General features: G+C 44.3%; 1 protein-coding gene and 1 long non-coding RNA gene across 2 annotated transcripts; both read left to right on the top strand.

Annotated features, from left to right (window-relative positions):
• The first annotated feature begins 4383 nt into the window (after nt 1-4383).
• On the top strand, nt 4384-10362 carry ZFP36L1 (ZFP36 ring finger protein like 1). The gene is made up of 2 exons (XM_083458521.1): nt 4384-5257; nt 7736-10362. The coding sequence occupies exons 1-2, from the start codon at nt 5201-5203 to the stop codon at nt 8687-8689; spliced, it is 1011 nt and encodes a 336-aa protein (XP_083314647.1). The 5' UTR covers nt 4384-5200; the 3' UTR covers nt 8690-10362.
• A 3331-nt stretch (nt 10363-13693) lies between these two features.
• Nucleotides 13694-19180, top strand: LOC310685676. The gene is made up of 3 exons (XR_014515394.1): nt 13694-14094; nt 16923-16986; nt 19096-19180. It is a non-coding gene; the product is annotated as an uncharacterized lncRNA (long non-coding RNA).
• Nucleotides 19181-24594: the final 5414 nt, after the last annotated feature.

The raw sequence follows: 24594 nt of genomic DNA, 5'->3' as shown, positions 1-24594 counted from the left end.
GGAGATGTGTAGACGAGCCGCATGTCATGTAACCTCCCTGGAAACAAATCAGGGTGAATGCTCAATAAACAGGTGGTCTGGAAAAGCCCTACAAGTTCTATTGTGACATAGAATACTTTAAAAGCCACTATGCTGGGCCCATGTGATGCATTAAACTAAGGTATCCACATGTTTCCACCTGTGGGGTAAACAGCAGCTGGGAGTGTTGATTTTAATTGGGAAAACAGTGGACTGTGGTCCCAGGCCAGTTTCTCCCCCTCCAGTGGTCACACACACACTATCCTGACTGTGGATATCCCTTATGGTGACAGGTTGTGCTCTCATGTGTATTCCTGTTCCATTAATATATGCCTGGTCAGATCAGCCTGCTAGTACCTAGACACAAAGCCTTGTGGGACTACAGATACATCCCTGGGAAATCACTGCAGCAAATCATACGAAATGTTTTTAAAATAGTAAATATAATTTGACTAACCTATTAAGATTGAATGTGACTGGTTCGTCATTCTCGTGTATACACACAATATCCATTTTAGTGAGATTTAGTTAGCCACATTATACCTGGTCAGGTAATCTGTCCATCTAGTTTATTATCTCCTCAGAGTCCAGGCAGAGGCCTTTTCAAATCTTCTGCTACTTTACAGTGGTACCTTGGGTTACAGATGCTTCAGGTTACAGACTCCGCTAACCCAGAAATAGTACCTCGGGTTAAGAACTTTGCTTCAGGATGAGAACAGAAATCGTGCGGGGGCAGCAGGAGGAGGAGGCACCATTAGCTAAAGTGGTACCTCAGGTTAAGAATAGTTTCAGGTTAAGAACGGACCTCCAGAATGAATTAAGTTCTTAACCCAAGGTACCACTATATATCATTTTAACTGGAGACCTAAGGCAAAGAACCTGGGACATCCTAGATGCAAGGCTCTGGGAGCTTTGCCAGCAAGCAGCTTTGCCTTTTTTTGTTGCCTTGCCCTCTTATTCTAAACTGATCTTGACAGGCAGAGATAGGCCAATAAAAACCTAGGCTCAAATCATTTTAGTGGTGAAGTAATTATCTGTTCCAGCTTCCTCGTTTGAATTTAGCAACTGTTGGAAAGTCCCTGCAACGATAGCTCTAAACTAATGATTAAAATAGCTTATAATTATATATTAAAAAGGTTCTGAGCCCAAGAACAAGCATGGGGCACAGAGCCACAAACCATGGTAGAAGAGAACCTGCTCCAGTTATTCCATTTACTCTCACTTTCAGCAACAGAATACAGCAGCTTTTAAAAAAGAAGAAGAAAACTGGTTGTCTCTTTAAATACAGGAAACATGCGTTGCTCACATTCTTTGCTCTCTCTCTCATCTTTTGGTTATCTTTGGCTGATCAGCGAGGTTAAGGGAAAGGGAAGATGAGTTTCAAGCCGTGTTTCCGAAGTAGCACAGGCGACAATGAATATACATATACAAAGAGTGACTCATGTTGGCCGTCTACACTTGTAAGCAGTGCCGTGCCAATGCCAGTTCACATGAGTTGGCATAAGAACATAAGAGGAGCCTGCTGGGTCAGGCCAATGGCCCATCTAGCCCAGTATCCTGTTCTCAGTGCGGCCAACCAAATACCCCTATGGTTGTAGTGCAGGTGGAAGGAGATTGTGAGCACACTTCAGAAACGTGCAAGGCTGAGTGTGTCCTCCAGTTGTGTTTACATAAGTAACTATTTATGTCTGATGGCTAACCAGTGGCCTGTTAGATGTTGTTAGACTACAATTCCCATCAGCCCCAGCCAACATGTTCAGTGATCAGGGATGATGGGAGTTGTAATCCAACATCTAGAGGGCCAGAGTTTCTCCATCTGTGGCTTACGTATAAACAGTAACATCTATGTTCCTTCGAACTTAATCTGTTCCAGGAGTCCGTTTGACTCCCAAAACCATTTGAAAACCAAAACATGGCTTCCAAGTGGTTGCAGGAGTTTACTGTACTAAATCGGAAGCCGTGGAAGCTGCATCGGATATTTGGCTTCTGAAAAATGTTTGCAAACCAGAACACTTACTTCTGGGTTTGCTGCATTTGGGAGCTGATTTGTTCCAGAGCCAAGCCGTTCCAAGTACCAAGGTACCACTGTATTGTGATTATAGAGCATTAATTTAGCCAAGCTATGAGTATGGGAGCCCATCCCCCAATACTTATTCTATGGGGGCCACAAGAAAATATGAAGCATCCAAGGAAGAGCCTTGTGAGGGACCACAAACAATTGCAAAAATAAACTGAGGAGGCAGGGAGGGGTGGCGGTGTGTAGAATTTGACCGAGGCACATTTGTTGGAATCCCTCTTTGCTTAATTTCAAATCTGTACGATTACCACAGCTGAGGCCTCTTGGAAGTTTAGCACATTTTGCAAGCCAGAGCTAACTCACAAGGAAAATCCGTAGCATTCCTTCCGATTTACTTCTGAGTAAACTTTTTAATTGTTTCAGGTTTGAGCTCAAGTTTGTAAAACAGAGTTGATTGGCCATCTGTCATGGATTCTTTAGTTGAGTTTCCTGGGTTGGACTAGATGTCCCTTCGGGCTCCCTTCCAACTGTGTGATTCTATGAACACGTAGGCTTCACATTCAAGCTGCAGGCGCGGGAACGGCTGCTCCTTTTCGGAATTTACGCGCCACACGTGGTAAGCTCCTTCCGCCTCTCGGGCCTCTCCGCACTTCCGGAGGCGGCCATGGCGAGGAGGAGCTTGCCATTGCGCTCCCCAAAAGGGAGGAGCCACTTCCGTGTCCTTCTCGGCTCGCCTCCTTCCCTCCCCATTCGAGCAGTTTCCATCGCTTGCGAGATTTCCCGGACAAAAGGCTTAAAGCGCGGGGGTGAAAGGTGGTAGCCCTGCAGCAATGGCCATTGTTCACACCACCCACACAGTTTCTTCCTCCTTCCCGCCTCGTTCCCTTGTCATCTGGCAACTGGGTGTTATTGGGAGGGAGGGAGCAAAAGTTTCGGAAAGAGTCCCGTTTCCCTTGGGAGAAGGGGGGCAACGCGCAAACGCCAAAATGAGCAAACATCCTCTTGCTAACTAGTAACACGTTTCGAGTTATTTATGTGAGAGCGAGCGCGGGTTATTTCCTACAGCAGAGTCTTGCCAGTTTTCCACAAAACGGAAAAAAGGAGTAACGCGGGGAGGGAGGGAGGGACTGCGAGTCAACACGAAGCGACTCAGCTTGTAAAAATGCAAAGGCGGCGGAGGCGGCAGCAGCAGCAGCAGGGCGCTGTTAAAAATGGAGGCAATCAATTTCAATCAAAGCGGGCAGCTGCGAGCCTGCCCAAACTGGAAGGCTCTTCCGAGTTGGAAATCGCAGCTACAGCCCGTACAATCTAAAAGGAGCTTCAAATGTTCCCGGGGAGGTTGGGGGGAGGGGGGAGAAAAGAGGAAGGAAAACGGGGGAGAGAGATCTGCAAAGTCTCGCTCCGAGAGCAAGTGGCCTCGTTGCGCCGCAGTGGAAAATGCACTGGAGGCGCGCTCTTTCATAACAGCCCCTGCATTTTGAACTGTGGTGCCATAAACATCTGAGGGCTTGTGTGGGTGACCCTTTGCTGTAACATGAGCACATGGAAATAGGAAGGGGGGGGGAGGAAATAGTGGTATTTCCACTTCACTCTAACCTTCTGTTCCACAACTTAAGGGCAACGAGAGAACTGATTTAAACTTTAATCGCCTTTCCTTCCCAGATGCAAATCGTAGAGTTCGGCCGAGAGTCACGTTCCAATGCATGTGTCTTTTTCCTAAGCGGAATCCCGCCAAAAGAAAAAAAAAAAGGAGGGCACTAGCATTTGAGTGAATTGGGAAACCATCTGCTAAATAATTAAAAGAAATGGGGGCGGGAACAAAGGCAGAAAGATGAAAGCGGTACCACTGTAGAAAGCTGGCCGTTCAAAACATCCCCTCCCCCAATTTGTAGTTTCTCAAGCGTGCAAGAGAGAAAGAGCCTTTTATAAGACCTTTCTAAAAAGCCGGTCGCCCCTGCAGAAACAATTCGCCAGTGTTGGGATCCAAATCAGTAGCTGAAAACTACCGCAATCGGGTCTGTAAAAAGAACAAAAACGAGGATTCTGTCGAACAGAAATCTCTGAGCTGAGCAAATACCACTAATTCACTATTCTAAATCCAGTGTTGTAAAAAGAAGTAGGGCGCGCACTCCCTGTCCCTTACTGATGCTTTAGTTTTAAATTCATTCTCCGCGAGGAACAACTTTTGCAAGTTCTTAATTTTAGACTCCAGCCTTACGCACGCTTATGCGGAAGCCAATCCTTTTAATTTTATTTTAACAGAACTTACTTCCAAGTAATGTGCCTCAGATCACACAGCCTTGCCCTACTCAGCTCACACAGAAATGAGCCCAGCTCGAGTTCACTCGGAATTTCCTTCCGAGTAACGTAGTCATAACGTTTCAACTGCCCGAGACTATCAAATATACTTCCCTTTACTTGTGCGCGCTCGGTGTGAAAAGAAAGTCTAAAGTTGACTCCCAAGTTTTTGCTTTTGTTTCCCTCTAAACAACATGGAGGAATGAGGAAATGAAATCGCGAAGACGGGCACTGTAACAGCGCCCCAGAAAGCTGCTTCAAAGAAAGACAAAAAGAAACGGGGCTGAGAGCAAGGAAATTTTGCAAGGAAACAGTTTGATCCCGCCTTTAAGGAAGGAGAAGGGAGGGCAGGCCGGAGTGGTTGAAGTGAATAGCGTCACATGTTGCATTCAAGTCCTGACAAAAGAGTCTTATCGAGTCCTCCCCCCGTTTTCTAATTAGAGGTAACTTGCACAAACACTGTACTTCTAAAAAAAATCCCCTTTTAAAAATAACAGAGATCGCCTTTAAAAAGACCCTCCTCCCCCTTTTCGCCCTCCTTGAAAGTTTTTCGCCCTCCTTGAAAGTTTTTATAGGTTTGACCGCATGGGTGATTCAGACTCTACGTCAGTCATCTTCCCTCCGCCTTCTTCCTCATTTAAATGAATTTGGAGCTCCTCCCACGGGGTAAGGTCTGAAACTTTATAAATTGAGCTTTACGCAAAACTCTTCTGGAAGGAGAGAGAAGGGAGAATTGCTGGAGCTGGAGGGGGCTAGAGGAGTACCCAGGGAAACTGGAGGCTGTGCCTTACAACACTGTGATTCATTTTATTTTTCTATTCTAATATACTTATTCCACGTCTTCGCCCCTCCTTTTGGTAGCTGAAGATGTCTACAGCCCTCGTGTCTCCAACCATCTTCGAGCTGAGTGAAGTTTTATGCAAAGTAAGTTGTAGCCCCTATTATCTCTTAAAACTTCTTAAGGGAATGATCTCTCACTCCGCATCTGTCACCAGCCCCCCCCCCCCCACGTCCCGGTTTTGCTCCAATATTCAGCTTTTTAGGAGCCTAAAGTTTTGCTGGGTGTTGCGTGTTTTTAAGCAACGCAAAGTTTTGTTTGGGAGTTGGTCTGGAGCCTTGACGAGTTATTTAGGCTGCAGTTCTGAGCACGCTTACCTGGGGGTAAGCTTCATTAAACTTAATTGGGCTTACTTCTAAGTAGGCATACTTTAGATTGCTTTGTTAGGGAGATTTGCCTAGGAAGAAGTTAAGGTAGGTTATTGCGCCAAATCTAGTAAAATGCTGTTTAGGGTACTGTCACAAACTAGCCTTCTTCGCTTCCCGTGTTATTGACTTTGTTGGACTCTCTTTGGTTTTTCTTCCGTTTTTTCAAGAGTTTTAAATTTGGGTGCCTTCTCGAAGAAACTTGTTAGATGTTTTCAGTGACTTGCTGGGATTGCATTCCGAAATGGTTGCCATGCAGTTTGCCCTCTTGCTTTTTGGCTCAAGTTTACAACGGCTGGTCCTTATTCCTTATAGAAGATTGAAAGCCATTCAAATGTATGAAAGCTTGTTTTTAACGCGTGCAGAAGTGACTGGCCCTCTTATTTTCGTAAATCAGAAAGTGTGTTTAAGACGGCAGCCCCTTTTCTTGTGGGAGTTGCCCTTCATCCTAGATTCTGTGCAGTACTTTGAACTAAGGCGTGCCGTGGTTCAGTTTAGACTTTTGCTCATGTTGTGGAATGTGACATTTTAGCAACTTGTGCATAGGGAGCCGAAGGTCCCTATTGCATTTCAGATAGCAAAACCAACCTCCGGGGTTCACTGGAACTCTTAACGCGTGTCTTGGAAAGTTTCTTGCTTGCAATGACTTGCTCAGCCGCACGTCTAATTGCTTACTCGGGGTGGGGAAAGATGGCTGTGGCCACTTTTCCCCGCAAGTGGGATCTGTTGCTGTTTTTCACGTCTACTGGCTTCTCCTTGGTTGGAAAGGAGAAAATCGGGTGTGTGTGCGCGCGCGCGACTGGATGGAGATGTGGAACTGGGGCTTTTGCAAAAGAACGTTTGCAGGCAAGTCACCGGCCCTTCCCGCCTCTAGTTCTGCAGTTTACTGCTTCTTACAGCCAGCAGTTTACCAGGCTTATCTCTCATTCCACTCACGCGGTTGCGTTTTTCTCTTTCAAGCGGCCTTATCTTTGCATACCCGAAGTCTTTGCCTGTATGCATTTCTCCTACGTTTATATCCAAGTTGGAGGAGAACTTGCTGGTTGGTGAGATCAGTGTTGTGGGAAAGTTAACAACTATAACTAGGTTGCAAAGCACTACCTCATTGAGAACAATGTCACATTGGAACTAGCAGTTTAAATTCTGAAGTTGCACAGCTGATTGTGCTTTTTCATGGACCCCTCATAACTTCCAAAACGGAGCAAACCTGGGTGTTGGTTTTCCACTTACCATTAAGTGTGTTGAATATGGATGCACAACAATGACTTTTTTAAAAAAGTCTCATAGAGTAAACATAAACCGGACCAAGCCCCGAGTCTTGCCTTTTACCAAGCATGTCTCCTTCCTTGATGCTTTCAAGCAGTTTAAAACTGAAGCTGCAGATTCTTCTTTGCTGCCAAATGGCTAATTGCAAAGGAATCCTCTTGCGGTTATGGGTGAATTTTGCCATGGATCACATGAAATGCAATTCCTGTGCAGGAGGTGGAGCAAGAGGGATGGGATTAATTTAGATTAGTAACTAGCATGTTTCCCAAAGTCTCACGCCTCTTTTCAGCTTGAGTCTTACACACTTCCCCCACTACAGATTTTTTTTTTTTTACTCCAGAGTGGGATCTGTTGTATATAGCAATATTATTATTTGTTTGCCTGTATTCACTTCTCTCCCTCCTCCTCCATCCTTTCTTACTGGAAGGGGCATGGGAATAGGGGTTGAAGAATGTGCTCAGAAATTTGGGAGTAACTAGGTTAGGCCTTTAAGGCATAAATTGCATAGTGGAAGTATTGAATCCATGCCTAGCTCGGAAAGGAACATGCTTGGGGGATGTGGCTGCTTAAGGAACAGTTGGATAGGCCTTTGCCTAGGGCAGTGAAACAACATGTATTTCATTGTGGCATTATGCTTGGATGGAACAAATGAACCTGAAGCAAAAGCAGCATTGTATAGCAGCCTTTACAGTATTTTGACATACTGTATAGCTGTTCCCTGATAGAAAGAGGCTCATCTTTTGGATTGTGCCTTTCATTTTCCTTGACCCAACCTGTGGCGCAGAACAGAGTCTGGGGGCTTTGGGAGAGCCTATTATGCACATAAGGAAACTGGGAGGGAGGTATAGATGCCAGGTTTTAGGCGGCATCTTGCTGAAAGGTTCTTGAGGAAGTTGGGTTGTTGACTGGCCTCTCCTTTTCCCCCTGCTATAGAGTAACAAGATGCTGAACTACAGCCCTTCTGGTGTCGGAGGGTGTCTCTTGGACAGAAAGGCAGTGGGAACCCCAGCTGGCGGGGGTTTCCCCAGGAGGCACTCGGTCACCTTGCCCAACTCCAAGTTCCACCAGGCCCATCTTCTCAGCAGCCTCAAGGGGGAGCCAGCCCCAACTCTCGGGCCCAGGGAGAATCGCTTTCGGGACCGCTCCTTCTCTGAAGGTGGCGAGCGCTTACTGCAGCAGAAGCAGCCTGGCGGACAAGTCAACTCGAGTCGCTACAAGACGGAGCTATGCCGCCCTTTCGAGGAGAACGGGGCCTGCAAATACGGAGACAAGTGCCAGTTCGCCCACGGCATCCACGAGCTGCGAAGCCTGACCCGCCACCCCAAGTACAAGACGGAGCTCTGCCGCACTTTCCACACCATTGGCTTCTGCCCTTATGGGCCGCGCTGCCATTTCATCCACAACGCTGAGGAGCGCCGCGCTGTAGCCAGCGGCCGAGATCCTGCCATGGCCGACAGACCCCGCCTCCAGCACAGCTTCAGCTTCGCAGGCTTCCCAAGTGCCATTGCTGCCAACGGGCTGCTGGACAGCCCTACTTCCATAACCCCTCCGCCCATCATGAGTGCTGACGACCTCCTGGGCTCTCCTACTCTGCCTGACTGTGCCAGCAACCCCTTCACCTTCTCCAGCCAGGAGCTGACCAATCTCTTTGCTCCCAGCATGGGGGTGCAGATGCCCGGTGGGGGTTCGCCCACTGCTTTTCTCCTCAGACCCATGTCGGAGTCTCCCAACATGTTTGACTCTCCTCCAAGTCCTCAGGACTCTCTCTCCGACCAGGAAGGCTACCTGAGCAGCTCAAGCAGCAGCCACAGCGGCTCTGACTCGCCCATCCTGGACACCTCGAGACGCCTCCCCATCTTCAGCAGACTCTCCATCTCTGACGAGTAACCTGGTGTTGCCTCTCGGCCTCTTCTAGCCTCTCTTCTTACAATTTTAAGCTTGTAATCTCTCTCCTTCCCACCTCAGCCCCCACCCCCAAATCTTCTTAACATCTCTGGGTTAGATGTTAATGCAAAGATAGTCCACTTGCCTAAAGTCCACTCACTGGCTGAAACCACAAGTGCCAAAATTACAGCAAAAAGTGATAATCGTTTACAAATGTAGTGCCTTTTTTTTAACATGTTCACTGTGACTATATTACCTCTCCAGCTGCAGAGGGCACCAGCAGCCTCCACAGAGCTCTGTGCATTTCCAGATGTGCAGGGAATATCCGGAACCAGCAGCTCCTATCACTGGCCATGATGCAGAATCTTCTTTCTTTCCCCGCCCCCTTTCTCTAGCCAGTGTTTTGTAGACATGTGGCATGTGGACGCCTGTTAACATCCAGCCCTTACCACCTTTTAAAGACTAACCTTGCCTGAATCTACTCAGGTCAGCCTGAAGAACAGCTGAGAATGGACAGTAGCTGTCACATGCATGGGACTTGGTGACTGGAGAGGGAAGCCAGATGGACAATGAAAGACTTGCTTTTGGTGCTACAAGTTCCCCGTGTGTACATGTGACACCTTCAAAAGCGAAACAAAAAAAAAATTGGGGGGGGGGGTGTCTAACGGTGTTCATTCCACACATGCAAGTTCTGTGTAAACAAAGTTCCAGTAGTCTTAGCTTTAATGGTTTTGCTCTAGATTACAATAGACCTATCCATAGAGCACTCACGCCAAGCTTTTTATTTTTATTTTCCTGGGTTTTTAATTTTGTATAACTTTTCAGAAATTGGAGAGCAAATTTTGCTTGTCACTGCACAACAATATAAAGCTTATTTAACTTATCAAAACGTATTTATTGCTGAAACCTATGCTTTTTTGTTAATTTTGTTCATATTTATCTGGATGAATTCATAGAATATATTCTTTTATGTTTAAATTATGATCTTCCATATTAATCTTAAGATTGTGAAGTCTTTTTCTTTCCCCCTTCCCCACAGTTTAATATATTATACTACAATGACATTTTTTGTAACTTTACACTTTTTTGGTTATTTTATTTTTAAAAAATGAAAAATTAATTTAAAAAAAATGCAACAGCTGTGTTTGGATTATTTATTTTAGATCGTTCCCCTTTTTGTGTCAGACTGCAAATTGAGTTTAATGTGCTTCTTTGCCTCTATGCCCCAACAAGGCCTTTCCTGGATGGGATGAAATTCTGACCACATTGCTGTCATTGAAGGCTTCGTCAGTGACTTCAGTAGGGTCACGATTTCACTTCTGGCCTCAAGAATGTATACGCACAAGCTGTGCTGTGAGACGATAAAATGGAAGACTGCTTGCTTCCTTTTTTGTAAGTACTTAAAGGAAAAAAAAGTCTACCCTCTGGTTTCAAGTGCCTATCAAAAGACATTCCAAATGCAGTTTGTCTTTGCATTTCTGTATTCCAAGAATGGAGTGTTTCCTCATTTAAGGTAAACTTTACTGGCACAAAGAACACATTGAATGTAATTTTTCCCATTACTGTTCACTACATTGCCTTTTTTTCTTTCTTCCTTTGTGTGAGTTTATTTAAAGAATCTTTTGTAACGACTGTTTGCAGTTTAAATCAATAAACCCCAAGTGTTTTTTCAAGAATTTGATAGTGAAATTGGTTTTCCTTGCAGAAAAAGTTCAATAACTCTTCAGAACGAGGTCCAGTCTTGACAAATCCTCTTGCACCAGAATAGAAGTTAATTTGCACAAGAACTCCTGACTTTCCTTGTGATCTATAGGTGATTATGCTGGGCTAATATTTATGCATCTTATCTTTGGCTTGCACTTCTGCTCTTCTTAGATGGGCTATTTTTATATAAAATAAAAAAAATCCTTCCAGTAGCACCTTAGAGACCAACTAAGTTTGTTATTGGTATGAGCTTTCGTGTGCATGCACATTTCTTCAGATACTGAAATACTGAGAGAGTTGGTCTCTAAGATGCTACTGGAAGGAATTATTTTATTTTGTTTCGACTACAGCAGACCAACATGGCTACCTATCTATTACCTATTTTTATAGAGTAAGTTATTAAATAAATACTGCTTCAGGGATTCAAACATGTTTAACTCCTGCTTTGAGAGCATATTGTGTTGGCCAGAAGAAAACAGAAAGGTATTGTCAAAATGCCAAATAGTTCATCAAATAGCAGAGTGAACGCATTGGGTGGTTTGCCTTCTAATCTGAACTTTATCTTGAGCTTCCAGGAATTGTTGAAAGCATGTCATTGCCCTCATACACTTCCTTTATGTGCCAAATGTTCAAGAGCCCCTAAGAACCTCTCTCCATCTGCCTTTACACAAACACAACTCCATTATTTGTTCATTTTGCTAAATAGGAGTACCAAGCTTATTGGCACCTTGTGACAATTTCTCAAATGTCTCAGGCAAGGAAAAAAAGGGTTTCTTAATGCAACGCATGCACACACATTCTTCAAAACTGCTGGATTTGTCTTGCAAGCCTCTGGGATTTAGTAGTCCCAGTGTCACCGTGCAATAACAAAGGGACAATCCAGAGCTAAAGAACAGGGTGGGGGCGGGGACTGCTTCAAAAAATGTTAATGGAAAACAAAAGTGACAGGAACACAAGCCAAACATGGTGCTCCTGCACCCTCAGCCCTTCAACAGTAGGGTCTGGAAGAAGATGCTGCTTGTCTGAATTGCCTTTATTATATTGCAAAAATAACAGTATTGTGGATTAGCACTGACTCCACTAGATACATGAACATTTTGGTCCAACTAGGAAACAAAACAACTTTTAGAGTGGGGAGCAATGTTCCATCTTTGCAGAAAAAAATACTACTGTGGCAACTTAAAAAGCAACACAGGTAAATTGCACAGGCTTTCATAAGAATCAGAATTGTAGAGTCGGAAGGGACCCTAAGGATCATCTAGTCCAAGTCCCAGCAATGCAGAACTATGCAGCTGTCCCATATGGCAATCGAACCAGCAACCTTGGCATTATCAGCACCACACTGTAACCAGCTGAGCTATCCAGAGCTCACTTTTTCAGATGCAAGAAGTGTTGCCCACTATTGGCTAGGGGAGGGTCAGAAAATTTAAGAGGCACAGTAGGACTCTTATGCCTGTCATAGACTTAAGCTCACCTCTTGCATTTCAAGGCCTCTTGACAATTTTGTGATAGAGTAATGGCAAGTGACTGTTAGTCACCAAGGAAGTTTCACGGTCAAGTAAGGATTTGAAGTTGCGTCTCGCCAGTCATGGTCCAGCTCCAAAGAGGCCAGAGGAGAAGGATGACCAAGACAGCTGACTATGAAAAAGAAGGGCTTGTTAGAAAGGGTGCTGTGAAACAACAAGACCCCCCAGCACCTAAAATGGTCAAAGAATGTGTGCTGCTATTAGTGGATGGGCTGAAGAGTCTGAATCTCCCTGAATGACTAATGTGAAAGGATTTGGAAGATGGAATGTAGGTTGAAAAGTAAAGATCTGATTAAAAGATAATGGATGTCCAGAGCTGAAGAAAGTAGAGCTTTCATTGTGCCTAAAGACAGGAAAGCATCCAGGAAGCAAAAGGGCTTTAGTGGGTCTTTGAGTCAAGGGACATCAGGTTATTTTTGCAGAGTTGCATAGCAAGAAGAAACACGCTAGCTGTGGCTTCTATAGTTACTACAATACAGTGGCCTGGTGGCATTTAGGAAGCAGAAGCACATACCTCCAACATTTATCCGATGAAAAAGAGGGCCATCCTAGTCTATTATTATTATTATTATTCCCCACCCATCTGACTGGGTGGCCCTAGTCACTTCCCTATACAGGGCTGCCTTCAGATGTCTTCTAAAGGTAGTATAGTTATTTATCTCCTTGGCTCAGGTCGCATAGCTCTATACGCTTCATAAATTTTCCGATGAAAATAGGGTTGTCCTAAGGGAAAGCAGGGCATTATTGGATCAAATCAAAAACTGGGACAGTTTTTGTAAATCCGGGACTGTCCCAGGAAAATAGGGACATTTGGAGAGGTATTGAGAGGTGATGCTGTGAACTGAATTTCACCTATAGGCTGAACTAAACAGTAAGACTTCTGGTATTCTGCTTCTAATACAAAGTGTTTCACATTTAAAAGGTAAGTGAAAAGGTTTAGGCTGAATTCGAGCGAAACCAGCGTCTTGAGGAATTTTTAGTAAATAGGCCTTTGACTTGCCTGGTATCATAACATGATGATCTTCCCACTGTGGTTGTCTTCCAATACTAGAAGGGACGTGTGTTGCAATAAACTTGGATATCCAAAAATAACAGCTGATATGTATAAGAAGCTTAAAAGGAAAGGGGACAAAGCTGATTCTGATAAGTCCTTTCTGTCAAGGCAAGATAGAACAAATGCAGCCTTTTAGAAGCTATTTGGATCAAATAGGGAAGGGGCCACCATTTCTCTGCATGTACATAGCACATGAACTTCCAAAAGTAGCTAGTGGTGTATATGTAGGAATTGGATTAGCTTGAAATAAGTTAGGGAGTCTATTTGGGGGGAAACACATTTCCCAACTCTTCCCTTCAAACACTCCTTGAAATGCTGGCTGCAGGTTCCATGTAGGAAGGAAGAAAAGTTCTGCTAAGATTGTGCCGTTCCCTTTGTTAAGGGGGAGTGCTGGTTCACCCCATGCATGACAACAAAAAAGGCAGATCCTGGGACTTGGCTGACGACTTCTGCCCACCCACATGCTTTGTTGGTGTTTGCTGCTGCAGATTGCAATGGAGCAAGGTATTTACTTGCACTGCATTTCAATGTCTTAAAAGGCCTGCTGTAAACCAGATTGCATTACCCTAGAGCATACCCCTCAACTGTCCCATTTTAAGTGGGACATCCCGGACTTACAGAGGCCGCCCAGGTCTCCTCTCAGCCCACCAGCCCTTGCCCTCAGCACACTCATGGTGCGCAGGACACAGCAGATGTGCCTAGCGAGGCAGGGGAGAAGGGAGAAGGAGCCGCCAGACTCCTCAGGATGCAGCCTATGTCCCCCTGTGCCCCCGTGAACTTGGTGCGCCAACCACCTCAACATGGTGGTGAGGAAGCACCAAGGGTGAGGCAGTGAGTGGAGAGGAATGCTCCACAGCAGCACAAACGGCACTCGGCTGTGACGTGCGCCCCGTCGTGGCTGGGAGCTAAGCAGGTGCCCACAGGCCCTGAGTGGCAACAGCACTGCCTTGAGAGCTGCTACCTCTGTCCAACGTTGGAAGAGAAGAAGGCAGGATCCAGATCTGGCTCTCTCCCCACCTCCTCGCTGCTGACCGGCTGCATTCCCCACCAGTAGCTGGCTTGAAGGAGAAGGTATCCAATCTCAGCCTCAAGGAAACCTGCCTTCCAGGGAGATTCTGGCCTTGGTGACCCCTGGAAGCCCTTCTGCCTCTGTGCTTCTATGAGTCTATTATTCTCTTAGTGCAACTACAGATATGGTCAGGGAGAGGAAGGGGGTACTGGAATAGGCAACAGTATTATCTGAGCATGTGCAGAAGGCATTTCAGTGCAAGATTCACTTGGGGGGGGGGGCACTCTCGTGTGAGTTACATGATCCGCTTGGGAGTGTGGCCCCAAAAGTTGTGTTTCCTGATTTTCTTCTGCAGCATGTTGGAGGGTATGCAAGTGTGTAAAGCAGCACAGGCTTGATCTTACAACCGCTTGGTTGACTAAACTATGTCTGGTCTCTACCAAAGGCTACACTTATTCCCTAGACAACCTTTGTTTTAAATAGGTCTTTAAAACATCCTAAATGAATACCTGCTGTGCTCAGACTGAACGCTAAGGGCAAGAACGGCTGTTGATTTATGGCCTCCCCCACTAAACCATGGGGGTTCTAAAGGAACCCACTGCAGCGTTTAAACAGAGCCAAAGGTGTTGAACACAGCTCTGCAATAACAACAGAGGAAACGGGATTGTGGGTCGGTTGCTGCCAGGCATGATGTGGTTTTATGACGTTTCCTCATGGGTATAACAGAACTCCTATTTGCTGTTGCTGTTTTATGGGGCAGTCTGGGTTGTGCTGGGTTGTTTGCACCGCAGATCTTTTGAATTCCACCACTTCGTTCTCAGGTTCCTTCCTCCACCCCCGACCTCCACTTCTTGATTCTCAAAGTATTATTACCTGCCAATCTTTCTTGAAGCAGTTTCACTCTAAACGACTACTTCATATGAACACTCAGAGGAACATGAGAGCTCTTGCTTCTTCAATACCTGCTACAAATCAGCCTTTTAGAAAATACTTTCGTCTTATATCCCCTACCACACACCCCTCCTTGCTCAATACACAGAAGTGAAACCTGCAGTTAACTGTCTTAAGATTTTTTTCAACTGTCTGTTTAACATCTGGCTGCCATCTTCACCCCCACAGCAATCAAAGCGTGCCATAGCAATTGGCATTTCCTCACTTTCTAAAATAATTGGAACCAGAAAAATCATCGTTGGGAAATCTGTAGCCACCCAGATGCTGCTGAACTACAACTCCCATTGTTCCTAAGCATTGGCCATGCTGGCTGAGGCTGATGGGTGTTGGAGTCCACTAACATCTGGAGAGCCATGTTTCACATCCTTGCAGTAAAGTCATTCCTTTTTTAATATAAAAAACTAGCATGATGTGGTACCGACACAGGGGCGAGTGCTTTATGATGTGAACACATTCTTGGGTTTGTCTGTTTGTTTCTATAGCAGTTTTAATTTTCAAAGAGCCGCAGTCTATCACCTTCAGCATTCTTTAGCAATGCTCTGAGAGCAATCACCATTACTTCCCGCTGGGAATTTAATGCAGGTCAAAGCTTAATATTTTCTCTGCTGGGTTGCACTGCTTCTCTCACACAGTCTGCTTTGCCCTTCAACCAGAAAAAGAAAGCATTAAGAACAAGACAGAGGCATACCATAGTCTTGACTGCATCTCAGAGAAGTACTTTGGCAGGTTTAACAACAGCTCCTATATGCTACAATTTCAAGAGCACAGGAAAGGTGCAATGTTGATTTGTTCATGCTCTTTCCATGTAGCACCAGTTCATAGGGTTCTTTAAAATGCAGTACAGAACCACAATATAGTATTTTTTTGCAACAGGGATGTTGGAAATAATCTAGTCCAGCCTTTGCCAACCTGGTGCTCTCCAGGTATTTTGGATCACAACTCCCACCAGCCGCAGCCAGGTCATGGGTGCTCGGAGCTGTAGTTCAGAAATACCTGCAAGGCCGGCAGGTTCTTCATTCCTGCTTTAAAAGGGCAGTTGTGAGAAATGCTGAAATAATGTACGTGAAGCACTTAGTGAAAAATATATAATCTTATTGTTATAATATTTATTGGTGATTAGGTATTTTTATGTCTCCCTTTAATCAAACTCTCAAGGGAGTTTACGAGAAGGAATAAAGCAATTAAAAGGCAAGTGCAAAAGAAGCATAATTAACTAAAAGGATACACACCTCAGAGGGAAGCTCATTCCATAGGCGAGGGGCCACCACAGACAAAGCCCATTCATGGGATCCTACCCCATAAATATCACTAGGCATGATATTTTATTTCCCCACTGGCATCCTGAAGGTGGCATAGGCTGTATAGACACTATGTATTTAAAGCACATGACTTTCCCCGAAGAATCCTGACATTGGTAGTTTGTTAAGGGTGCTGATAATTCTAGCACTGTGAGGAGTAAACTACAGTTATCCCCCTATTCTTTGGGGGAAGTCATGTGCTTTAAATGTATGGTGCAGACATAATCATAGGATGGTGCACCACTGACTTTTTCTAAAGGTGTGGATCTGCTAATAGTCAGCTTCACATAAATATTATTCTCCTTTGGCCCTGTGTTGCATTTTTATGGTATGGATGAACCACCAGGCCTTCTGCTTGCCAGAGGAATAAAATTAATTCTACAGTGAACTGTGATGACAAGTTCTTGACAGATTTCTTAATACTAGAAACAAGTGTTCAATATGTATGACAAATAATTTACTGCCTCTTTTATGTGTAGCAAAATGCTTGCCCTCCTGTTAATGGACTTCATCACTCTTCCTTTGTTTCCTCTCAACCAGTTTTGAATAATGAAGTAATGCTAGTCTGGGTAACTTAATATAGATATAAGATAAGATTTTAACCAGGAAATGCAATGCAATGAAGATCATTCAGAGGCCTGGGTAAAATGTGTCATTGTTTTTTGTCTACATCGTTTAGAAGATTGATGTCAAGTGTTTATGGTTGCAACTGGGATCGGCGTAGGAGTCTGTTCAAGTCTTGCTTGGATTCAGATGCAGTAAGTTCACAAGATATTTCCCCATTCCCTTTGACTCTCTTGCCTTCCATCATCACCCAGAGCAACACAGGGTGTGTTGGATTCTGGGTAGGTTTGTTTGCTGAAGGGCATCTGCAACTGCAAGACATCAAGTAATCTCTTACAGGTGTGAAACAGCTACCACTGGCCAAACACCAGAGAGGCAACACTCATACCACATCAGACAAAAAAAGTTGAAGTAATTCGCACATTCAGCTATGAGTCATTTGGATGATGAATTCCACAGTAGACTGATGCAGCAGCAGCAACAGAATCCTTTAGTGACTTACAGACTAACAAGTTTATTGTGGCATGAGCTTTTGTGGACTAGAGGCCACACTGCCGCTCACCTCATTCACCAGGCTTCATCGACAACAAACTTCAAAGGAAGCATTTAGTATGAAATCGCAGAACTATAAATTATAGCATATTTTATTCTGTTAAGGCTAAATCAGAAATGTGGGTTTCTCTCCCCACCACCATAGGTGTTCAGTCAGCACAGCATAGATGAAGAGATAGTATTCAAACTAGGGACTGCTGCTGTAAGTTGGTGTCTCTGTTCATTTCTGGTACAGCAGGGATGGGCTCCCTTTTCATTTCATCGCCTTTTCCCTTGTGGCCAACTCTCTGTGGGGCTGCATGCTACTTGTGGGCAGGGCCAAAACAAGCACACATGCATAGCCTGCAGATGTACACAAATGTGTAGACTCTCACCTCCCTTCAGCATGAGCTTATTTCCAAGCCAAGTCGCTATGAGGGGGAGGCAGCAGACAGATGGGCAAGTTATATCTGGCCCTGGGGCTACTGATTTGCCTCTCCTGTTGTCCACATTTGAGTTTCGTATGGAAATGACACAGCTCAGACAAACTGCTATCTCTTATATTTCATGGCCTTTAACCCCAATATTTACCATTTGTGTCTCCCCCTTCCCCCATATGCATATCTGTGCATGTCTGCCAACACTCCACACATCTGAAAAACAGGGCTCCATTCTTAAAAGCCTATACTATCATAAATCTGCTAGTCCTTAAGGGGCCACAAGACTCTTTATTGAGTGTTGAGCTATCAAATGACAAATATGTGAGTCAGCTCTTGTTATGAGGACAGATAAAGGACTTTATATAACCTTGCAGATATATTCCTTACCCTAACCACGACTAATGTTTCAAGTATTCATATTTCCCCCCAGTCTGTCTTGAATACGGATGACAACCCTACAGCAGAAGCCGCCCTCTATCTAGCAAATGTATAGTGACCTGAGAAGGAGAAGGAAGTGTTGGCGTGAGAAAGAGAGAGATGAAAAGGGGAGGAGGTGGGAAGGTAGAAGTTGGTAGTCCTGAGAAGTATGTCCTACATTCAGCCGATCATAATCTATATTGGATCTGATCTATTTCCTGGATATTAACACCAGGTGGGGCATGTCACCACATGACACAAATATTTGCCTGCTCTAGCATGCCCTGTTCCCACAGGTTAAGCTCACCCTCCTTGCCATGCAAGGCAGAATCACAAGGCCCCCCTCAAAAAGCCACAGAGAACTGAATGTTCTCCTGGGTGTTTTTAACCACGCACTTCCTCTTATTGGTTTATTTTGTTCCTGTGCTGGAGCTGAGGCTTGACTGGTGGATGAGAGCGTGGGGTTTGTGGCACTGACTAAACACACCACTTCAGGCAGAGGGCTGCTTCAGCGCGTGCGTGCGCGCACACACAGCTACTGTTGTTTCCCTTGCTTCTAACCCAAGCTGCAGCTGTCCCAGAACAAAACTTTACTGAGAAGAGGCATACCAGGCCAAACCCAAAGTCCCTGTAGCCCATTGTGTTATCCTAGTAGCAGCCTATGGGAAGAAGGCTGCTGGCTTCCAGGAGAGAAATTCCCAGTTGTGCAATGTTATTTTATGGAAAAGGAAAAGAAAACAATTATTTAGCCCGAGGAGAAAAAGAATATATTATGCAAAGTTCATTATAGTTAATTGCAACTTTGGTTGTAGGAAAATTGTAACTAGGTTAAGGTGACCTAGAAATGTGCACTTCCTTCCTTATACCAATACTTAGCAGTCAATTAACTAATCCCGGTTGTCTTTGTCCATGGAGTTTTCTTGGCAGGGATACCGGAGTGACTTGCCGGTTCCTGCTCCAGGTGGTTGGACAGTGTTCTCGAAGCTACCAACATGAGTTTTGACCAAACTGCGGGAGGCAGTGGAAGACAGGAGTGCCTGGCGTGCTCTGGTCAATGGGGTCACGAAGAGTCGGATACGACTAAACGACTAAACAACAACAACAACAACTAATCTCTGGTCCAAAGACAATGTCTGTGCCCTTCACAATAGCATGTAATAATCAGGGCTGGCTCTGCTATTGGTAGAGTGAGGCAACCACTTCTGGCCACTGACTCTGAGTGCCATAAAAGGATAGTGAATTGTTAGTGATTTGATTTTTAATGATTGTGTTCTTCCTTCCAGGGAAAGGCATCTGTGGGAGTTTCTGCCTCAGTACCAAAACAACATGGTTCGCTTAGGTAACTATACAGCTTGATTTGTAAAAGGGGTACGTCAGACAGCAAAATGTCTTGGTCTAGCCCTGTGCAGTGATACCGGCATCCTTGGAATTAGCCCCTACTTCTTGACTCAAATAGTAGATCTATTCAGCTTTACAAGATCACCATGTAGTAATTGAAGTTCCTCAGAACCGAACTATCCTTTGTATATTTGGCTTGTCATTGCAATCAGCTCAAAGCTCTACTTAAGCTTTGTAAGGCCCCATCTGAACCGTACATGTAAAGCAGTATCATATTAAAGTCATGGCTCCCCCCCCAAAAAAAAGGAATCATGGGAACTGTAGATTGTTAAGGGTGCTGATAGTTGTTAGGACAGCCCTATTCCCTTCACAGAACTACAATTTCCAGTGTTCCTTGGGGAAAAGAATTGATATTATCCATCTTATGCTAATCAGATTCAGCAGTCCATTTTGCCTTTCTTTCGGATATTGGCTAGATACAGAGAATCATGATTAATTATTTTGCTCAGTCCTATTTTTCCAGAAAAAGAGGTGCCGGAACTCACCATGAACACTTCCATTGTTCTCTTATAATGGCAATGGCACCCACCTGGAGGTGCTGGAATGGAGTTCTGGTGAGTTCTGGCTGAAAAAAAGGCCCTGCTTTTGCTAATGCATGCAACCTCATTTCCAGAGTTGGTAACTATAGTTTCCAAGTTTGGATGAAAAGACAAATTATGACTAAGAACAGACTTCCTGCTTTTGATTGATTGCACTGTGAACAGAGGAGCAAAAATGGTTTTGTGAACAGGCAGAAGACTTGTTCATATTGTGTCTTATTAATCTGAGATATGATCATTTAAATGTGACTGCTGTCAAAGCTATTTACCGGTTTTTTTATTCTAAGCTGGGCTTGAACTCAGAAGTCTTCACAAATGACTTACAGTAACTCTTCCAACCAGTTCCACCCCTAGCCCAACAATCACACAACCAACCCTCAAAAGCCACAGCTTTTTCAGTTGTTCTGTACCATACAGCTAAAAACAACCTTTAAAAAAATAAGACTCAAAAACTAAATAATTTTGCATCTGGAAAAAGATCTGTGTATAAAATAACTCCAGCAAATTAAAAGGATCACCAGATTTCATTCCCAATGTCATTTTACTAATACAGAACTTGCTTTCTAAGGAATAATATTTGTTGTATGATACACTTGTTGTCCACAGTTTTCTTACTGCTTCATCTGGAATTCTAATCCATGATCTGAGGAAAATTAGGGCGTTGCACCTATCTACCATTCCCAGCAAGAGGGTGGTAGTGCTGTTGCTGATTCATTGCCTACAGAGTCGCATCTTCTGCAGCATATAGCTCAAAGAGGTTAGCAGACTGACTTCACACATTGCAGAAGGTGGGAAACTTAAGTATTAAGATAGCAGCAGCAAGTGTTGAAATATTCACCACTGTAAACTTTATAGAATTATGCAGAGTCTGGAATATGAAACAAATAAACTTCAACTATGTGCATCATTTTCAAAATAACAAAAGGGACTTCCTCTTCTTTTTGAGTGTAATCCAAAATTGCTTCCCTCTATGCAACAGTTTATGAATGACTTTAGTTCCTACTCCAGATCACCAATAGTTACAAATGAAGCGCCCACAATCCAAGCTCAACATACTTAGTGTGTGGAGTGGCCAATTCTTGCAATTGAATTTGAGGAAGACAGAGGGAGTTTGTCCTATAGGTAACCAATCTTACCACTGGATCTCTCAAAAAAGGGGGAACAGGTAATAAAATGGCAAATGCAAACACAGTAAGTGTGAAGTGATGCTAACAATGACAAAACCCCTAAATTCTGATTACGATCACATGACAGAAATTTTTTTGAAGGGAGCTTTAGCATAGTGACTAGTTCAAATATCAACTTATTCATAGGCCCCCATCCGCAATGAGATCACGGTAGTCTACTTTACAGTGTTATCGTAGATTACTGAGATAATTATGTGAAGCATACTGAGCTCTCAAAAATCACTATATAAATGTATGTATTATGCAGGATTATATCCCTTTCCCACTCTTGATGGCCTATTAGCATAACCTCCCTTAGCTAGGCATTATCCCTAATATGAGGTATTCCCTTTCTTGGGCATTAAGTATACCTTGCACATTTCAGACCAAAATAGCAGATTCTCTGCTACCTGATATACACCTTGTGCACTATCAAGTGATCAGGAAAGAAGCAAAACAGGTACTACAAGGGCAATGACAAAGCAAACACCCCTCATAGATAAACTCTAAGTAGACACACCCAAGTCTCCAGGGCTAACAGCCCCATGTAAACTGAGCATTTCAAAATAATGTGCATTTGATCCATGAATAGGCTGATAACAACTATACTTTTTTGATCTGGTATATATGATATAGATTCTCCCTCTCTCCCCTGCAGTTTCAGGCTATCTGCAAAAATGTTGACTGAACCTCTGACAGGCCACCATACATGTCTGGTGGGCAACCTTTCACCTGCACAGCTGCTGATCTTTAATCTGAAACCAGCACAGGCTTGGTAAATGAGGCTGGAAAAAAGGGAAACAGTATGCCCCTTTTTTTGGTAAGGACCTTCAGGCTAGACGTGTGGCTCCCAGAGATTTTGCAGGTGATTGTCCTGCCTCATGCCCAGCAGATAAAGGCTCTTGTGTGCAAGTAAGACAGACATCTTTATGCACACAAGTAAGAGTACAAGATTTGGCAGCAGACATAGTGTTCAAGAGTCACAATCCAGGAATAAAGCAAGACATTCAGAACTGCACAGAAGCATCAAAGGGGTCCCAACAGTTTCCATAGTTGAGGCACAGCGGGCAGAGCCCTGCTTCAGTTCCTCCCAATCAGCCTCTCCTCTGTTTTTTTTCCTACCTCCTCCTGCACTGGGGCATGCTGACTCAATCCTGTGTGGGAGATTTTTTTGCAGTCAAACCTAACAGTGCATATCTATGCTAGTTAGTAAATGAAGGGGTTAAGGGCCACAGAGCTGTAAAATGCTAGAGAGAGGAAATGGCTAGGTCATGCCCCCTCACCTTTGGGAAAGGAAGTTGTTTTGTTTGTTTCCTGTTCCTCTCTCACTCTTCTGTCTGAACTATGTAACTGACCACATGCATGAGGCTGGGGCTCCCTAGCTCAGACTCCATGCTCGAAGATACTTTTTGTATTTTGTACTGAAGAAGCTTTTACCTGTGATGTTTCTGCTGTGATTACTGTAAGTAAAGCTTAGGAAAGTCTGTGGTCTATTCATTATGAGAAGGGTAGAGGCAGGGAAAAACTGTAAGCACTTAACACTGGGACATTTAAAGGTCTAACAACTTATATATCCCACACTTTGTAAATGCTGCATAGATTTGTGTTTTAAGCTCTACTGGGGGCTGTTTTGGCTAAGGAGTGAGTCAAGCCCCTCCCCCACTTTTTTTTAATTCAGATGGTGAGCTGGGGGCAAATGGAATAATTGGTATTCACCAGTTCCTGACATTGATTCCTGTAAGTAAAGTAGGGGGACAGATGAGATGGTTAATAGCATACATAAAATATTAGTTCTGACTCTTTCTACATTTGAGTTGTTTCTTTGCAGCCATTTCTTTCTTAAACATTTTTGTGTGTAGTAATCATTAGCAAGGAACAGTTTGCAGAAACCCCTTAGAGGGAATGAGGGTGAAGGAAAGAATGAAGTAAACAATACAAAATAAGGAACAGTGAGGGGGGAAAGGGAAAAAATGTTGGCAATGACCTCATGCTAGCTAGCACCACTTGCATGATATCTAATCGAGAACTGGCTTTAAACAGCAAATATTGTTTTAAAAAAGTTTTTCAATTTCCTGAAATCATGAAGGAATTATTAGGGCATCTTTGCTGCTTTTAAAAATTATTTTTATTTTTAAAAAACTGGCACCAGCACACTTCAATATATTTTTCCCCTGCTGGCGCTGCCCTAGGCTGTTTACAGCAGTTAAGTTCATAACATGGAATAGCGAATTGTTGGAGTGATAATTCCATATAGCAGCAATGAGGAGCCTGAGAGCTTCCACATGTTTCTTGACCCTAACTCCCATCAGCCCTAACCTATTGGTCATATTGAAGGGAGAGGGGAACGGTTAATCATTAATATTATCTACACATAGTAAATTCCGGCACTCTGCTAGGATGGTTACACAAGCTCAAACCCAAAAATGCAGTTATTTGCAAAGTCTAAATCAGACAGGTCAGGAGGCCGTTTCCTGTCTAACCAGCTATCTGAAACTGCTGATGCTAGTTACAGGTCAGAAGGTCGTTTCCTGCCTAGCCAAAAACTGCTGTCAACTAAAAACCACTAGCAAGATGTTTCCTGCTTTACTTCTGCTTTAGATAAGAAGAGATACGAAGGGAATGCTTAGCTAGCGAACACGTGTACAAGGAGGTGGGAGGGAGTGCTTGGCTTAGCAGAAAGACAGGAATATTTAGCAAGCAATAAAATGTGTTAAGCAAGCAATATTTGCTAGCCGATTGGGGAAGTCTGGGGGTATAAGAAAGTCTGCTGAAGTGTCTTGCTTTACAGCCAGTGTATTTCTAGGTACTAACCAGCAGGCTGTCTCTGAGTACAGACCTTGACTCTGTGCTCAGATCTCAATAAACTCTTTTTCTCCAAAGAAGATTCTGCTTTCCTGGTACTTTTGTTCCCTCCGAGGTCCAGGGGATGGCGTGGCTAATGGATCCCTAGGTAAATAAGGCTTCATTTCTTTGGGGGCTCGTCCGGGATCAGCCCCCTCCCCAAATACGGACCGGAGGGCCAGGCTCAACTAAGGTGAACAGCTCCAATCGGCGTTCGCATTTCCGGTGCACACCCTGCCAGTTTGTAGGGGGAGATTGCCACACCGTCCTGGAGCGGAGACATCTAGTTGAGGGAGAACAAGAGGACAGAACGGCGCCGAGGGGACAGGTCCGCAGCGGAGAAAGGTAAGCCCGAGGGAAAGGGCTAGGGGCCCGAGGGAAAGGGCCAGAGGCCTGATCAGCCTCACCTGGTAGTTGGCAGTAGAGTGCCCGGCAGTAAGAATGCCACCAGGAAAGGAATTGGTAAAGGT

Source organism: Podarcis tiliguerta (genome assembly GCF_965153285.1).
Source record: "Podarcis tiliguerta genome assembly, chromosome: 1".
NCBI lineage: Eukaryota > Metazoa > Chordata > Lepidosauria > Squamata > Lacertidae > Podarcis > Podarcis tiliguerta.
Note: the sequence above shows the minus strand (reverse complement) of the source record. Positions and strands in the feature narration are given on the sequence as shown.